The sequence below is a fragment of the Dicentrarchus labrax genome, unplaced genomic scaffold (assembly GCF_905237075.1).
Source record: "Dicentrarchus labrax unplaced genomic scaffold, dlabrax2021, whole genome shotgun sequence".
NCBI lineage: Eukaryota > Metazoa > Chordata > Actinopteri > Moronidae > Dicentrarchus > Dicentrarchus labrax.
In genome coordinates this window covers 24,471,577-24,491,249 of record NW_026136718.1, presented here as the reverse complement: position 1 = coordinate 24,491,249, position 19,673 = coordinate 24,471,577, and the positions used below count along the sequence as shown (strand labels likewise).

The 19,673-nt window shown below is 39.3% G+C and overlaps 1 protein-coding gene across 1 annotated transcript in view; it reads left to right on the top strand.

Annotated features, from left to right (window-relative positions):
• The first annotated feature begins 750 nt into the window (after positions 1-750).
• Positions 751-19,673, top strand: part of LOC127350259 (gamma-aminobutyric acid receptor subunit gamma-3) — a 60,826-nt gene continuing 41,903 nt past the window's right edge. The window contains exons 1-3 of the mRNA XM_051376695.1: positions 751-1,121; positions 1,370-1,515; positions 16,244-16,311. Of these exons, the coding sequence (XP_051232655.1) occupies positions 1,069-1,121; positions 1,370-1,515; positions 16,244-16,311 (267 nt within the window). The 5' untranslated portion in view covers positions 751-1,068. The remainder of the gene's footprint in view (positions 1,122-1,369; positions 1,516-16,243; positions 16,312-19,673) is intronic.

Sequence of the window (19,673 nt, the reverse complement as noted above, 5' to 3'; positions counted from 1 at the left end):
TGGGGCTTTTCTGCCTGTCCCCAAACCTTTAGGAAAGTGCAACACTAAATCGCTGGAGTTACCCTTTAAGTGTTAAACCTCTGCCACCGGTTGTGCGCACCGATGCTACTGAACTCTACAGAAGACAGACAATACGGCATGAAGGCAGCAGGACAAGGGCCCTCAATTACAATTACAAACACTGCTACAAAGGTTGCAGGCCAATTAATAGAATTTGGCAGCTATAAAAGAGCTCTTGCAGCACTTTGATATGCAAGCTTTCAAATGAATATGTGGCAACTAACAAGAGCTCCAAAGAGGTCACCTGTGCTCAATCTGCAGCTGCATCACCAAAAATAAAAAATATAAAAAAATGAATCAATAAAAAAATACACAAAATTTAAAAAACAATAAGAAAAAGATGAAAATAAAATAAATAAAAAAGACTGGATAATTATAATTGTACTATAATTATAGTATAATATAAAATAAAAACGGGGATAATTTATATTATGGGCACAGGTTTATTTACTTTAAAGTTAAAACTAATGCTCTATCTGCTAGTATAATAGGCTATATAATTAAAATATTGTTTCAAAGTATTCCGATCCAGTCCAGTGACAAAGGCACGTTTTATTTCTATTTGGCGCATATCCCAGATAATTAGGAAGGAAAAAAGAAAGAGAGGAAAAGCGCATCAAAAAGTATTGTTACGCAGGTGTAACAGTTCCTGTGAGAAGTACAAAAAGTAGTCCTGAAGAAAGTGGAGTGACGCAGACCCATGGAGGAGTTTGGGATGAATTAGGGGCTTTCAGAGGACGCATTCGGAGTGTGCGCACCTGCGTACGACCAGCAGTGTCCGCAATCGGCAACCTTACAAGTGAGAAGCTGCTCCTCCGTCTCAAACCGCCTGTGGGGAAGGATTTCAAAGCGCCTGATTCTAACAATGACTGAAATTTCTCTTGGATTACAAACTATGAGGAGCTTTTCCCTCGCGTTGTCCTCTGAGCAGCTGTAACCATCGTGTCCAGACACCGATACGCACCGTCCTCTGACACGTCTCTACTTGTGGTCACCCTTCGAGGAAACATGTCACCCAAATTACTGGCTTATGTCTTACTTCTGTCTGTCCTTCAGAACTGGTAAGTGGCGTGCTTTTGTTTTAAACTTCTCCAAAAAAAAAAAAAAAAAAAAAAAAAAAGATGTGTTGGGTTCGGGGATGTTGAATAAACTTAATGATGTCTGTCACTTGTTTCCTAAAGAAAACTTTATTACCTCCAAGTTTCTCTGAAGGACTCCCAATGACACCAATGTAATGTTTGCATGCAGTCTGCAGAATACACTGCATGCCATCGCCTGTTTCCAACCACCTTTCATTCTACCTGTACAGCTCTCTAACAGTCGAGTATGAAGAAGACTACGAGGATGTCACTGTGAACCAAATGCTGGCTCCTAAATCACAAGACACCGACACCACGGAAATACTCAACAATTTACTGAAAGAATATGACAAGAAACTGCGACCGGATATTGGAGGTAATTTGCTCTTTTGCTTTGGTAACAGAGATTGTAAAATATCATCTTCACCTAACTAGTTGCAGACTGAAAATCCAATCCACAACACCTAAAGCTGCAGATCCACTTGGTGTTATAATCTGATGAATGAGCAGTTACCTGCTGCCTGTCTTAAGAGGCACTTGTATTTAAAGCAGAACGAATATAAACCTTCATAATGCATCAAGATGTCTTATAGCAGCAGTCAGATGGCACTAAATATATAAATAAGTATGCAAGGTCAGGCATCACAGCTGCTTGTAAATGCTCTATAGATTATACTCTGTATACTTCTCCAAGTGAGATGAGAAGGTGACAGCACTGTTGATTTTTGTAGCGTGGTTGTGACACCTCTATGACACCACTATGACACCACTATGACACCTCTATGACAGCCCATTGTCTGTCTCAAGTAAAGTCAGAGAGTTTGTCTATAACCAGTTTAACCCAGGGATGTCATTGGAGCCAGTCAGTAGTCAACATCAGTAGTGTTTGTTAGTAATGAATACATGCCATCATCATTTTGTATATATATATACATTCATACAAAACAGTAAAACTGTGAACACTATTTATTAATGTATTAAACTTACAACTATCATTCATTTATCAAGATGGCTAATATAGTAATTAAAATATGGTGCTCTTTAGCTGTTGTGTTGTTATCAGAGCATCCACAACTAATGTTAGCTAGCTAGTGTTAGTGTAAATGTTATATAAAACAGCTATCGATTTAGTCATTTGTTTTTTGAAAAATAGGTTACGCTCACATGGGTCACTGGTCAGTGGTAATGTTAATGACAAGTGAGGTGTGCAGACCACAATAAATCTAAATGTATACCTGAGATAAGGATGAATGGTTGAATACCATTCATGATGTATACGGGTACTTTTTGACCCAGTTTTTTAAAGTTGTGGTAATGATAAAAAAAATTACTTTTACAAGGTAAAAAAATCCATAGAGCATAGCAAAAACACATTTTAAGGAATACCTGGAATATGAGATGCTGAAACACTTTGTCTCACAAATATTAGTCATTGTTAGGTAAAACATTTTTATGAGGTTGTGAGACACTGAAACATCATTATATCATTGGTTGTTTGCTTCGAGCAAGGAGAAAAGTTTCTCAGCTGTTTGTTACTTACTGACCTACAGCAACAAAGGTCAAGATGCAACTCATCAGCATATCCTCATGAATATAAATTACATTTGGAGGTTGAAACTTTGTGTGCAGGAGGGAGATATGAGGAGTTTTATAATTCACAGACTCGTTGCCTGTTGCATTTGCATTTCTCATGTCATATACAGTATGAGAGCACCTGAGAATATGTTGTTTGTTGGTCATGTAAAGCCAGTGGTCACTTTCTCTGCTCGGCTCTGCTTCTGTTTCTTCTCTGGATGTCTTTGGTGTCAGGATTAAGAATAGTATGATAATCAAATCATATCCTGCCACAAGGTTTAGATTAGTTATCATGGATGCATGGTAGCGATGGATTTAAAAATATTTCTGTGACTTGTTCCTTGTAAGGTAGAAGCACAAACTGGTTGCAGACCACAGTTACCACAGCTCAGAGTGGAGCTGGAGATCAGGTTTTCAGCTACCTGAGAAACTGAATTATAACAGTACACATATGAGCACGCGCCTGTAAGAGGATGGTGACATTGAGGAATTCACCACCCTGTTGTGTTATAAAGTGACAGCCTTCAAGAACTGTTTCAGAGGTGGTTGTTACCTCAGCTTCAGCATGTGACCATGACTCTTCCTCGCTGATGCAGTTTCTCAGAAATTGGCTAGCACTCCAATTCTGGGATACTACGCTGCCGGGTTTGCTGTGTGTCAGTCAGTTAGTAGTAATATGATTCATGTGCAGCTTGTGAGCACGGTATTAAAGCAAGACTTTGACATACTGTAGGTCCCTCTAAAAGGAATGGCCGCCGATCAAATTGTACAAATTGTACTAAATGGTCAGGGCCAGGAAGTTATTAGCTTACAAAACATAAAGACTGGAAGCAGAAATGTAACAATACAAGGACAAATTGCAATTTTTGTCTTTATATTTCTGTTTTTGTACGCATTCAACAAAAGATATATAACATGAATTAGTGAGTCTTAGAGGTGCTGGTAGTAGCTGTTTCTCACTATTTTTACTTAGTAAAGTTAAGCTAATCACCTGCTGGCTCTAGCACACAGACATGAAGAGTGGTATCAATCTTTTCATCTAACTCTCGGCAAGAAAGGGAATAAGTGTACTACCAATGATTTATTGTTAATAATATTAAATATCTGTCAATGTTTGAAACAATCTTCTCCTGATGACGATTTAATACATTTCATCATAAACTATCACAACGGTGAGCATTTGACTCTAAGTTACCATTAAATTTTATATTATCATTCTTCACACAAATTTATATTACTTTATCCAGAGGATCACAGTCATACAAAAATATGTTTTATCTCACCACTGATGTTTTCAAAGCAGCGCAGTCTGCTGGTTGTTGTTTAAAAAAGTTATCCAACACCTGAGAATGTTTGAAAAGAAATCTATCCATAATTTCCTAATTTAACAAACTAATTCAGCTTACTGAATTTACACTGCAAAAAATAACGGGAAAGGTGAGCTCACGTAGTGACATGGTGATGTGACATGTGACAGAGAAGCTTCCCCATTGATCTCAGGACAGTTACAGCCTAATTAGCCTCCACTAAACACCAATTTGTGGGTGCTGAATGGCGGATCTGCTCCTGAACTCAGATCAGTGTATGTGATTGCCTGCTCACAGCACTATAACCACATGATGTAGCTTGTGAAGTGACTTATTCTTTCAGTGATCATTTTGTGGAAGCTAAGGTTCTCCTAGTCTCTTAATAGCGCCACCTATGGCATCAGGTTATCCTGTAGGTCAGTCCTGTTAGTTTTTAGTGAACAGTCTTTTGCATCTGTATTGCTTGAATGCAAGGGCAGTTGTTGTATGTATACTACATCTGTTACTATGGATACCAAGCCAGGTAAGCTCTGTTGTTTTGGCCTGCCAGAAAAGGACAGAAAATAACAAATATTATTACACCGGATGTCACCGAGGGGCACACTGAGCTGTGGAAGAGGCTGTTTGATGCTGTCCGGAGAGTTGATCCCTCTCTTAAATCCTAAGTGCCACTTTCTCTGTGTCACTTTCTCCGTGTGTCACTTTGACTCCAATAAATAACCCCGACCTCTCACTCTCCTCCCCCATGTCTTACAGCTGCGTTTTGTTTTTCTTCTACTCGCCCTGTGGCCAGTTGCTGTTATGTAGCTCACTCAGTGCTCTAACTCCTCTGTGTCTTGTAACACGGAAACGCTTTTGGAAACAACTCAATCTTACCTATAGAGGTTTATTGAGTAGAGCTGTTCTGGAGCTTTCAATGATATAACATGATCAGTAGATGGGGGCAACAGGAACATGGTGACATATTAAAACATTTAAAATGGCTAATGTGTTTATTCACACATCCAGCAGATATGCATCATTATCATTCATTTGGAGTATTGTTTCTGGCCATCTGATGAATGTCAAACCAATACTCATTCTCTGTTAGCTCTGTTTTCGGTCTCTACCAACTCCCAAGAAAAATGGCTGCTAAAGGCTCTGCTAACTACAGTGGGTGTACAGGGTTTTTTTAGAGCTTTTTAAAGGAAAACAGCTGCCAGATGTGACCAAAAACGAGACTATGAGAGCTGTGTGAGTGAACCAAAACAACGAACAATGAACTGAAACTCATACAGGTCCTTAAAGCCGAAGGGAGCTGCAGATTCGGGTGATAATTCTCTGTAGGTTCATCACGAAGAGCTACCTCTTTCATATTGTCATTTTATACATTGTTATTATAAAAATATACACATCAACATATAATATAACATCAGCATTCATTTGTAATCATGATGATGATGTAATATTCTCCTTTTAGCTCTTTTTAGGTGTCCATAAAATCCTAAAGGAAATATCTGGTCCTACAGCTGCTAAATGCTCCACTATGTTCACCAGCTAGTTGCTAACTTTGTCTGTCCGCTGTTTGGTGCTGAGCAGTAGTGTTATACTGGGTTTCCAATACTTTCTCTTTTTTTTTTTTGCTGAAAACAGCAGCCCATTGCCAGGGACCAGTGAGCAGAGAGTGGTGAGAGTGACGCACAAAATTTCCAAGGCAAAAAAAGCTAAGAGATGCTTTAAAACTTCACAGAGACGAGGGGAACGGCAGAGTTGGGTGACAGTTCTCTGTGGGTTTGTCACTATGTGCGAACACTTTTACAAATGCAGGGGCAGATCTATATAAATATTCATGGGGTGAAGACTTTAAGGTGTGGAAGGAATATATGCTGATTTTATCACAGACAATCATATATATCAATATTTGCTTGAAAAAGCCCCAAAATAAAAATATTTTATCTTAAAAAGTACATTATTGTGGCACGTTAGTAAAGCATTAAATAGAAATATTTAAAGGTGGCATTAGAAATCAATAAATTGTTAAAATTTATTTTTTAATTGAACTTCAGCCTGTCACTTATTCTAAAATGTGTCCATGACAGATCATTAAATCAATTTCAGTTTTTTAACATGCTATTTTTAAAATTAATCTAAATTAATGTGTTAAATTTGACATTATTTGACACAAAGCTGGGGTGGCCAGGCCTTTTTTAGCCGTGGCTCCCACCCCAAGCCACCCCTCTAGATCCGCTGCATGTAGTGAGGTGAATTATTGTTCATATAAGAAGTAGTGGATAATATTATGTATCCACTAATGTATGGAACTGCCAGCGAGTCAGCTATCCAATTTGTGATGCCAGTCATGTTAAAAATATCAAACTTGGCTGCAGTGATGTGTTTGAGTTCTAACTTTATAATGAATATTTTTTTTAATTTTAACACACTGTATAAGCTGGGAAATATCAATCATAGAAACTGCATAATGTGTTTATAGCTGCACATATTACAGAAATAAATTTGTTTAACAGAATTTAGAGGGAGTGATACATGCAGTAAAAGAGTGGAATTCAGGAATAGACACATTTTATGGATGTTGTGCCTGTTGTACTGTTCGGCTGTCACCCTCTGGATGCAGCATCTATAGGTGCCTGAGTGTATAACTCTGTGACCTTTTCACTAAGCTACTTTAGGGACTACCAGATATTTTCTTTGTTTCCCCTCACACACTCATTCACACAGTACATTATTATTCTATTGTGTATCACAGGTCTGTATTCCTCCCTGGTTGCTCAGCCAAAGCTGACTAAATTAACTGTTGGCAATTAGCTTCCCTTTTTCAATTCCCCTGACCACAATCCACAGATAAGTCCATTAGAAAGTCATTTGTTGTGATGCTGGCCCTTTGATGACAGATGGTGTTCTAAAGTCATCTGACCTTGCCCTCTTGAGCATTAATGAATATGACTTTTTAAAGCTAGTAGGGGCCCATGGTTAAACAACAAGGGGCATTTCCATCACATGGACTGAATGTAAAGTGATGCCTGTGCTGGTGATGTGAGACAGTCGATACTGAACTGAATGTGTGAGTAGTCTCAGTTCAGTCAGCCAACTCACTGGTTAGTGATTATGGAATAAGGCATGTCATGTGTGTAATCAGCGCAGCTCGAGTTGACTGCCTGAACTAGCTTGCAGGCTTCGCTCCATTTGTGTTGTGTCACGGTATTTAATGTTTGCCAGAAAATTAAGTGACTTTCAGTTGGATTTCATTATTTTCACTTGGTGTTGTAGTGAGACCATGTCACTTTTTAAAGAAGAAATAACAATTTCTCCCTTTTACAAATGAAAAGTCAAATTTGTTACAAAAAAACACTCTCTGACTCTCAGTTACTGTAAGGCCATTGATAGGCAGAACACCCCGTACAGAGGTAGTTTTTTTTTATTACTTCAGGCAGTCTTCAGCAGTTGTACAGGTTGCCACCTGCAGCACCTCATGTTACAGTTACAATTAAAACTGCTGAAAATGACAATGTCTTGTTTCATAGATGCGTTTTTGATGAACGATCGTGGTCACAGCTTGAGTTTCCTCTGACGGCGTCACAATAAAAGCCACCACTTGTTTCACCAGTTGAAAGCTTTCAATGTGAACTAGCAGCAGTAGGAAATGTTTGCACCAGAAATAACGAAACAGTTCTGATAGGGCATTAAGAGACTTAATAGTAAACAGTGAGACTGATATCAGTGAGTTAGTTATAAAAAAAAAGATAATTAATAATGGATAATTTCCTATGAATCGCTCATGTGTATGTAGGCAGTTTAAATCCAGCACAGGAATGGCAGGCTCCGCCACTACCAATAAAAATGAATATATAGAGAGATACTTACAGAATGTAAACACAGACCATAAACAGAGCTGAATCTAATAAAAATCTTAGCTTTAAAAGGTCCAGTGTGTAACATTAAGGAGGATCTATTGGCAGAAATGGAATATAATATTCATAGATATATTTTCATTAGTGTTCAATGTTTTTATCTACAGAGGGAGGGGGTCCTCTTCTACGAAGTCTACCATGGTGATCCGATTTCTACGGTAACCCAGAGCAGACAAACTAAACACTGGCTCTAGATTGTTGAACTGAACACTTGGAACAAGAGGGTGAGGCAAGGGGGTTGAATGTGCAACTACATTGTTAGATGCCACTAAATTGTACACACTGGACCTTCAAACAGGAAAGTTATTTCAGTGTAGGTCCAATTCCAAGGGTACATTTAACTCTCTGATAGACTTTGAGAAAATCCCCTTGTAATTAACAGCTGTGTTTTTTTCCCCTCCATTGTGCATAATGTCAAGACGGAAGCAGTTAAAAGCTGACACCATCACAGTAATATAATAGGCTTTCAATGGCATAACAGAAGAACATTAGCCTGAAAAAGAAAAAAAGGAATGTGCTGTTTCAAATGCCACCTATTTCACAGAAAAATGTGCAAGGCTTTTGTTTAGACCATCACCTAGTAACTAAATTGGTTACAAAAGATGTTTTCAGGATCTGTCAGACTCAGCTCAGCAGATGACAGTGATTGATTGATGTGGCTTAGACATTGTACGTTTAGTTCACAGTAATTAATCAGAGCTGCATGTCTCAATGTCAGGGAAAAATAGAAAACCTTTTGAGTTTTGTTCTAGAAATGTTGAAGCTCAGTCAGTCACAATCAAATGAGGTGTGTGAGTATTGAGGAATAATTCATGAACAAGTTTGAAATTTACCAGTTGCCTAGTGGTTGACATACCATGTCAGCCGCAGCATCCATAATTCAGTTCCAGCCGGGGACCTTTGTAGCATCTCTCTCTCTCTCTCTCTCTCTCTCTCTCTCTCTCTCTCTCTCTCTCTCTCTCTCTCTCTCTCTCTCTCTCTCTCTCTCTCTCTCTCTCTCTCTCTCTCTCTCTCTCTCTCTCTCTCTCTCTCTCTGTTTCTGTCTGTTGTGCCAAACCTTACTGAAGAAATCCAAAAGATTCAGATAAACAGTGAATCAACTGTATAGAGGAAGTAAAAAAAATTGACAACTCTGTGTTTGATGGACCCACATTGATTCTCAGAACTCAGAAGAGATTTGCGGATATATTTCTTTCAGTGATGTCTCAATATGGCGAATAATAATATAATTATTCTTTTTAGCCCCCTGAATATCCATTATCACCTACCCTGTTTGTTGATTGTTAAATACACTTAGATTTAACTCCAGTCTTAGTTGCAGCCACACTGCAGCTATTCATTTAAGAGCCCTCCTTAAACTAGCTTTGGTGTGTATAGCTACTTACTGGGTGACAGATGATCGTCCGTGGTACAGTTAGCCGGAGGGAGGTGATCTGTTCTGCTTTTTGAATATTTCAGAGCCCCTGGCATTTCTTCTAGTAATGAGCCGGGACAGTGAGCGGAGAGGTTGAAGTCTTTATGCCATAAGTCATTATGCTCAGAATTCGTAGACGCCAACCAAGAATAGGTTGCGACTTTCCCACATGTAGTTATGTCATCGGGAGTTCCTGCTAGCGTGATGTGATTAATGAGTAGACAAAAATGTGCAGCAGTGGAGAGCAGTTACACCAGAGAAACAAGTCCTAGTTTGAGAAAGTAGACAATGATAAAACAGTTAGTATTCAAGGGAAATAAATTATAATAAATATAAGGATACATTTTGTTTTGTGTCTTTTTTCTTCTTTTCCTGGTAGAAATAGGCTTCCATACTTTAGGGCAGGTTTATCTATGTTAGTGAAGTCTTTCTTATTTGTCTTTTCATTATTTCAAAAGTCATTATTATATATTGACTTTCAGTGCTTTTTCATTATGATGATATAATCATATTTTGTTAATTTTTTTTCTGTTGTCCAAATTAATGAACCAGAGCAAATTGTAATTAAAAATAAAAAAAGTTATTAAAGTTTGTGGTACGTGCGTAAAGACTTTTCTTCACAGTTTACTGCATTGAACCTCAGTTTGATTTTTTTATGTGTAATGTTGAGATAAATACAGAAAAATATTACTGATATCAGCCCAGCACTGTTTTATAGCATCCAAAGAGGAAGGCTGATCCAGTTTATTCCAGCACTGGCCAGTCATCGCTAACATGCAGTAGGGCCAACGCCTACGCCTGGCCCCGTGGCTTTTTTGTGATTGGTCATGAGGAATTATTGAAAATCAAAGATGGATTATCTCCTCAACTGAGAAACTATTCAAGAGAGGATGTGGTGGGAAGATCTAAACCCACTCAGGATAACCTGCAGGCCAACGGAGGTCAAAAGCATTGATCGGTTTGATGCTTCACATAAGTGGAAGTCTAATCAACTCATTAAATATTTCATTTGTAAACAGGGAGAGTTACCCTTGGTAAGGACAGACACAATGTATCTGCAATGCAATGCAATGGTGGAAATTAATGTGACAAAGGTCTTACAGGATTCAAATTCTACTGTCTGTATGCTTCTTTTTTTTTTTTCCTGTGCTTCTTTTTTGCTCAGTTTCTTTGAATAAGGATGACAGGCTAATGTGGCCTGACAAGGACATTTCTAATTTTACATTAACATAAAAAGGCAAATATCCAATCGTGGTCACATGTTCTTGTTTGCCATAAATATCACCCTCAGTATGTCAAACAGAGAGACGAGGCTGCAGTTTGTCCTCGCTCTTCACTAGCAGCTAATTTACAGCCATTCATCAGACAGGGCCAGGCTCCAGTGCAAGCCTGGACAGAGATTAGCTAATGTCTCCATGGACCTGTTCATCATCCTCTGCCCACCTTAATGACAAATAAATCTCACAAGAGGTTATGGCTTCCCTCTCCCCCTCACTGGAGGATTGTATAAATGTCTCCAAGTACTCGTTCACCATTGCAGAGCAGATTATCCCCTCCCCTGAGAGAGTTCATTCTCTGTTATTCTCTTGTTTTCCTGTTGTTATTTAAAACTGCCCATCTTCAGACAATATACTTCTATTACAGATAAAGCTTCAGACTAGTATCTGAGGAGACAGCACAGTGTATTTAATGGATGACCATTCCAATGTTTCACTGATGGCTGCACTGATAAATAACCCATACACAACTACTAATTAATTTCTAGTTCATGTTATCTATTTCCCTAAAGTTAATGAGCTGTCCCCATTTACTGAATGACTCGTCACAGCCTAACTGCTGCTAAGTGGCACTGTAGGCAGGTGCAGAATTATAGCCTGCAACACAATTAGCACTGTATAATGAAGGAAGTAATGCAATGCTGCTTCATTGCCAAAGGTGCACATTTTCAAAGGGACATAATTAACAACTGAACTACTTATTGTTTTTTAGTCTTTTACAGCCCATACCGTAGGGTCTATTTGTGTTGCAGCGCAAAGACTAACACAAGCAGCGCTACAATGTGCTACTTTCCTGACCATGAACTGAGCTTTGTCCGTCCCTTTGCTATTTCACAGTAAGGTGAGCTGTTGTTAGTTGGTGCTGAAAGCTGGTTCTTTGACATTTAATTGACAGTCGACCCGCTGCTAATTGCCACCCCCAAGTTTACTGTTGCTATATCAAGCCTTCCATTATAGCATGTCACACATGCAGTTTAGAGTAATAACAGTGGCAGATTTACTGCTTGAGTAATTTTTTTAACTAGGGCATAAGATAAAAAAGGATAAGTGTGATTATTTTGACAGATATTGTGATTGTGATATAATTCATGATTAGTGGGAGTGATAATTTTTGCATCACAATTTTAAATTTCACTGAAAACTGTAATGATGTGACATTTGTTGTTTTTTCTGGGGAAAACACCTTACCTTGCAGCTTCTGCTTTTTGGAGATTGCATTTGGCCATATTGCAATTTCGATAATATTTAGATTATTTGTGCAGCCCTATTTTAAACAATGGGTCCTTGATTAAGTAGACAAAAGCAGCTTTTCATCATAATGGTGACAGTTTTTGACAGTCTCATGTTAGCGGTGTACCTCTGCGCTGTCTACCACTCTGGTCCAGACAGACTGAAATATAATTGTAATAACTTTTGATATAGTGTTGAAAAACTAATGACATTCCCATCAGTCTTTACTTTACCTTTACTACATGTTAAAGTAAGATGGTGAACATGGTAAACATTATACCTGCTAAACATCAGCATAAGAGCATTGTCATTCTTATGTTATTATGTTATTCTGACGTTAGCATTTAGCTCAAAGCACCATTGTTGCACTGATGTGCGAGCATTGCTGTAGACTAAGTTTGTTTAAATAAGAACCCTGTAAAAGGAGCTTAAATATGCGCTTGGTGGTTACTTACATGATAACATGTGAAAATATTGAAAAAGTAACCATCCGCACCAGTTCATCAGTGACATGGAAAGGATTGTTCTTGTATCATAGAGTCACCAGTTTGAGTATATTATTTGGATGTTTTTCTCACTGGAATAGGATGCCTTTGATTTTAAATGATTTATACAAAAATAACAATCGCAAACTATTTTATATATATAAAAAAAAAAAAAAAAAGCCTAAAAACATTGCAGCATGCATCGTAATTCTTTTCGTCATTTTAGGCCATGTTAATCCCAAAAAAGCCCACAAAATCCTTATGGTAAAATGTACACCATTAAACAGTAGAAAGGTGTCTGAGAAGATAAATAATCACTCTGATTTATATTCCACTTCACCTGGCTCCTTTGTATATAGCAGGCTGTGCCTATAGGAATTAACAGAGCAGGTGCTTTTGCACACGCTTTCATTGACCATGGGTCACATGTTATATTCCATTGTGGATATCCTGCAGATCTTTTCTCTGTTTTCTCTCTAAGGTTGTGGCTCAAAATGTTCCTCCTGCTCATCTTTTTTTTATAACTGTTCAGCTCTTCACATATCTATGTGAGCCATTTATACTTTCAAAGTGGGTACCACTCTAACAAGAGACTAAAGGTAAAGACCATAAGAAGAGAATCAATTCAAATGTAATCTGTACATAAAGATGGAAAATGTTCTCAGTGTGTTTCAGTAACATCCTTATGCGCACACCCCCTACCCCGACCTCCTCATTCTTATTTTTCATTGCACTTTATGAACGTCATACTACTTCCTGCTGAACATAAATTACAAATGCAAATTGGCTGCATATGAGCCTAATTCATAGGAAACAGGGTTATGCAGCAGTGCACCTTTCTATAATGAAGTATGTACTGTACTGTGGATCACATTTGTAATCTAAATTAGATTAAACCTTTTCTGTGCCGGTGATATTCTCTTTTGGAAACAGTGTAATGAGCCAGTTTATCTGTCCAGTGGGATCACAAAAATATTGAGTTTTTTCTTCTTCTCTTTGTCTGGGTTTTGACTGCTGTGAAACTCTGTAAGACCTCATTATTAGGAGAGAACTTACGTGTCTTCTTTTGGGGAGTGACCTGATGAAAAGTTCCTGTGATCATTATTGATCTCTATTAATTAGATGAAATTTTTGCATATGAACACACTGTTTGGGGAAAGAAGATCAGGTCAGGAGATCGTAGAGGACTGAGAAGCAGAGCAGCGTTGTGTTGATGGACAACCAGCAGGGTTGATTGTCTCCAATTAATTTCTTGTCTTGGTGGCTGTTCCTCAGGTCAAAATACATCCTGTTGCAGAAGCTGACACATTATTTACCTGACAGCTTACACACAACGAGCTGTTAACTCACTCGTAGGAGTATGTTTGAAGTGTTTGCAGCCCTGTCCCATCTGGTGGTTATACAGCATGAAACGGGTGCTGATTATACCGTGATGTACAGAAATATACAAACGAGAACAAAAGTTATCATAAAAGGTTTTGGAATGATTTTGTCAAATATTGCACTCAAATATTTGAAGCTATTTGTCTCAGTTTTATTTTTAGAGGTTTATGCAGGAGATCTATGCAGTTGGCTCACCAGGTGTTGTGTGGTTATGAATATAGTGCTTTTGAAAATCTGCCTCAGCAGGGACTCTCCAGAAGTGTTCTCTAGTGTGCCATCTGTTAGCACGTGAACTGAACGATGGAACGGAGACTGGCAGGTGGAAAAATTCTCGCTGTGGACTTAATTGGCTGAGACATGAAGACTCCAAAGACAGGTAATGTAAAATGATGGAGGAGCTCTTTGCTATGTAAATGTGAACGCTCATGGCAGCAGTATGTCACAGCTGTCACTTAGGCGGTTTAAAAGTTCAAGCTTTGAATGACACTTTTACGCTGAGCATGAAATCCTTAAGAGCAGCAAAGTTGGGGAAAGCCAGGGGTGTTCTACCGTGAGTGAAGGTGCCAGATCGGGGAGGAGGAGTTAGACTGTAGGCTATAGTAAGGAGTAATGTGTTCTTCCAATTGGGTGTGCATGCACTGTGAGGAGTGTGTATGTTGATGTACTGCTGCAGGCTGTGAAATCTGGTTGAAAATTGTTATGGCAGACCTCTGTTTCCGTCTACCAGGACCTTCCTGGTGGAGGCAGTTGTTGGCTAAGTGTGGCATATGTGTAATGATATGACTCAGCCCCCCTGACAGCTCACAATAACGGTTAGTGGGACACAGCACAGATAGTCAAACTAGTGAGAGTGGAATGATTCACCTTGACTGAAATACATGTTGTGAATTGTTGCCTTGGTAATTCTTCTTGATTTAATGTATTATCTTATGCCACTGAGATACATAAGTTATATTTTAGAGTATCTACTGGCTAGAAATAGAAAATAATATTCACTGGTATGTTTTCATGAGGGTATAATCACCTGATAATAACAATCGTGTTTCCGTTTACTTAGAATGAACCGTCTCAATCTACAGACGCCACAGGGCACATTTTGTGGGGGCCACCATGCTGCTACAGAAGGTCAAAATGGAAAAACCAAACACTGGCTCTAGATAGGGGCATTCCCCTTTTTCGCGTGTTTCGCGGCCACCGTGGTTTCTCCCTTGCACTTGGAAAGGGAGGGTGAAGTGAGTGAGTAAAACCTTTAAACATTTGTTTGTTAATCCTTGCAGAGTTCTGTAAAAACGTAAAAAAGAAACCAGTGCAGCAGAACCAGAGAGCAGGCTACAGAGGTCCTCACTTTCTCACTTCTATTTCAAACTTGTAGTCTTTCGCTCCAAACAATGCTGCCTCATATGACATCACACCAGGCACTCAGTGTGCACCCACAAAAGACTTTATTCAAATTTCTCAACACCTGTAAGACCAGTTTAACTCATTGCTCTATCATCCAATTCCTATTATTTATTGATCGGTATGCCTCTGCAGGACACAGAGGTGGGGCGACCCAGAGCCAGAGGGAAAAAGAATCTCCACATATGCTTCTGAACAATGCACAGCTTGTCATGTTTAAATGAGGTCATGCAATATTATTACATGTCAACAGCCCCTCAAAATGTCTGTGCATGTCCCTATAACAGACCCAAATTCTGTGGGATTATTGTCCATATAAATCCAATGTAAGCTGAGTGAAGACTGAAGGATCTCAAGGCTATGGTGAAATAAAGCTGTGATTAAATCAGTTCTTTATAAGGTAAGGCAAACCACCACAGGTAAGGTGTTTTAGGCTGTAAGCTCCCCGCTAGCTGTACTGATTCTGCATTTGCATCAAACCTGTGTTCCCTACTCTACTGCTGATGAATACCATTGTTTAGTATTTAAAACTGGAGGTTCTGGTTTTGTTTAATTTGTGGAATTTTCTTCTACCTCCAGGTTAGGTAGAAAACATCGGATATTGGGATAGGACAAAGACCACCACAGCGCTCAATCTCGGTCCAATCAGGGATAGAAGCGCTGCCGGTTTATCAGTTAATTGCATTCATCTGGCGTCCCAGATGTAATTCAGCTCATGATTAGTTGCTGGAGTGAAACCCAGCAGGGATAAGTGGATTTGAGAACCAGAGGACTACCCTGCACCTCCTCTGATGTTCTTCTGATATTCTACGTGGAGTTGTTTGCATACCTTGCTGCATTATGGTGCATCTGTGACGTGTTTCTTTAATCATTTGTGAATGCATGGATGCATAATTGCTGCATTCAAGAGAACACCCATAGAGGTGTTTTATGTGATGAAGACTAACGTGTGATCATTATTAACAACCACAGCTCCCTGAGGACAGTTCACACAGCAGCTATGCGCTCTTCAAACGATTCAGAACAACAAAGTCTCATCGATCTGACTTCACTTTGACTTACAAAAGAGGCAGGTATTGTGCCTAAATGAAAGTCATGATCAATACTTATTTTGCTCTTTTCTTCCACAGTTAAACCAACTGTTATAGATGTCGACATATTTGTGAACAGCATCGGACCAGTGTCATCAATAAATATGGTAAGTCAGTCCCTTTGATTGTGGTTATGGCGCAGAGTCTTGCACAAATTGCGTAATGTCACAGTGATACTTTTTCTGACCTTGAAATGTGTGATGCCCACAGTTTGGCATGAGGAGAGAAAGAGGAGTTGCAACCAGCTGGAGCTGCGTGCAGCTGAGACAGTGCAAGGCAAGGTGTTGTTATTTTGGTGAAATTTAGGTCTCTGTTTTGCTGCTCTGGTGAGAATAGACATTCAAGGAACAATTCTATTTTCAAAGCAGCATCACTCATTTGATAATGTTGTGGTTCATCAGGAAGTCCTAGCAAATTTTGTCTTGCTTATTAACAACATCTGTCCACCACACCTGCTTGTAGGTTCGCTGATGAAATGCTTTTAACCATGGAGGCAAATTCATCTTTGAAATTAGTGAACTATTGAGGTTATTCTCTTTAAATAATGCAGAACAAAGTCAGAGTCAATAAGACTTCACAGCAGCCCACTACTAGCATCAATTGTAGTTAATTGCAACAATCTGAAACTGCTGAGTTGTCTGCGGCACTGCAACAAAGTTTCAATAGCCTGAAATATGCCAACCGACACTCATAGGAAGAATGTAGTTCTGCACTTTTTGATATCATATGAAAATATGTGTTATTATTTTACGCACTGCTAGCCGCAAATGCACACTAGCCTATCCTGCAGAGTGGTAAATCCAATAGTATAAAATATAATACTTACAGTGACGGCTGGTGAAGATTTTGGGTGGGTGGGCTAACAAATGCATTACACTCATGAATACGTCACACAACTGCAATAGCAGCATCACATCAAGTTACAGCAACAACATTGTATACTTTGTTATAGCAAGTGCTCTACGGCAACACTGGGGATCTCTCTCTCTCTCTCTCTCTCTCTCTCTCTCTCTCTCTCTCTCTCTCTCTCTCTCTCTCTCTCTCTCTCTCTCTCTCTCTCTCTCTCTCTCTCTCTCTCTCTCTCTCTCTCTCTCTCTCTCTCTCTCTCTCTCTCTCTCTCTCTCTCTCGTACAGCAACAATTTGTAACACCATGTACCAGAAATAAATTTATAAAACCAAAGCAAAAATAATTATTTGTAGAAGAGAGAGTTTCAGAGCTTGGGCATACCTTATTTAAAACGCAGCTCACATTGACGGCCTTTCTGTGACGCCAACAGGTTAATCACCATGTCAAACTCCACAGTGCTGTACCTCACCATCAGCTCACCTTTCAGTGTCTCCCTGCAGATCATTGGGTAATGTGCACATGCAACAAGTGCCTGGCTTTCTCAAAGCGCACTGTGCGGCTACTGACACATTATCAGAGCGCCGCATCCTGCGCAGCATTACAGCGGCTGCAGCTGTGTCTGCATATAGATGTGGCTGATGGTCATCTCTGGTCAGCAGTTCAGATATGAAGCACGAATTCTCCAGGGCCTGTCTCGTTTTGAAAGAATCTGTGGTCTTAGACGTGTACTTTGCAACCTGTGTGTTTGACAGGTGATCGGCTAATTGAAAGAGAACTGGTCCCTGCTGGAGTGAAGTGGGAGATTTGTCGGACCCCCGCAGGGCAAGCTTGTGTCCCCCACAAAATGTAATACAGTCCACAATCCGTGATAGTGAATGCCTGTTTTTCTTTACCAGCTCGTTGTGTCTCTGTACGGGATGCAGTGACTCTCATTAAGCTGACAGCCGATGTTCACTTTACCCAGCAATGACAGCTTTACGCTATTTCTGATGTGGCTCGTGCTGCATTCATGTTTCCTAATTTTGTCGGATAAATATTTTAAATCTACAATTCCTTGTTGGCTCCAAGCCGAGTCTCCTCCAAAAAGCGAACATGGGAAACAGAAAAGTGAATTCCTAGCTACACTTGTTGTTAGCCAGTCCGTTAGTTGAAACCACGTAACACAAAATTACAATTTTGTGGTTTGTCCTTTTGTGTTATTTGAACATCGTTTGGATGATGTGTTCCCAATATCTGTATTTCCAATCTTCCAAAGACTTGAAAAAAAATTGATTAGAAAATAAATAATCCACCTCGTTCATGTTCATGCTAATGCCCTTCATACTACGAACTAGCCTCACTGTACTGTAGCTACTGTGATTGGTTGATGGTCACTGTACTGCAGCTACTGCGCTGTGATTGGTCGAACGTCAGCCTTTGGGCTGAATGAATTTAGCCCAAATGGGCAGCATATGAAGGGGGCGTGTCACGACACCTGTCAATCACAATTGAATGGAAGCTTACGCTACTGTGCTTGGGCTGAATGAATTTAGCCCATTCACAGGAAAAAACCCAAGATATATCATATATCCTGGGTTTTTTCTGTCACTTTTTGGTGCTGTTGCTGCTCTAGGTTCTACCAAAATTCAAAACAATATGTTCTAAGGTTTTTAATAATAGTTTTTCATCTTTACTCTAAAAGATAGGGGGGGGCTTAGCCCTGTTAGCCCATATATACCAGCCGTCCCTAAATACTTAACTTATAAAGTGTCATCTAATTAAACTTGCACAACTTGGCCACTAGGAGGCAGTGGAGACAAGTTGTGAAAGCAACATTGACATATCATCACCTTTCACCTTTTAAGGTGAACTTGTTAACAGTTGTTTATTTTCACATCCAGCAGTCACAGAGCAACACTATCCTTCATTTGGAGTCGTCCAATATTCACTCTCTGTAAAACTGAGGGAAGCTGCTGAAGACTACGAGCAACTCATTTTACATTGTCTCATTGATTTCACATGTCATTTGATGTTTTGTGATGTTTTGTTATCATAAAAATAACAATTATAGAATCACAGCTTTAAAGTCACTACAAGTATGATGTGAAAATAATTTTCATTGGCGCCATCAGGTGGTAGTATCAAGAATGACACTGTGGCAGACAGCAATGCCCCATTTACACAATGTCATTTTAAGTGTCCCTAAACTGGATTAAATCCAGATGCAATTTAATACACAGTAACAAACAGCTGGAGAACAAGATTCATAGGCCACGGTATCTCTGCAGCTCAACAGTACTTCATTATGATGCTGTTTTGTCACACATTTTACCTTCATCAAAAACTGCCACTTCTGTGATTTGGATACTGCACTTGACCTTGCAATTTCAATAATCTCATTTAATTGTGCAGCTCTAGCCCTAAACCAGTCCAGAGGGTGGTGGTAATGCACCTGAAGCTGAACTACCTTGTTAATAACTATTTATATACTTACTCAATAACAACTATGAGCGAGCCAAAAAGGTTCCACAGGGCAATTTCAACACACATTTTGATTGCCGTTAACACCCCTGTGTTAATGTGTGTTGAAACAGACGATGGAAAGCCTATTTCCACAGACAGACTGCTTCCTGGCATAGTTA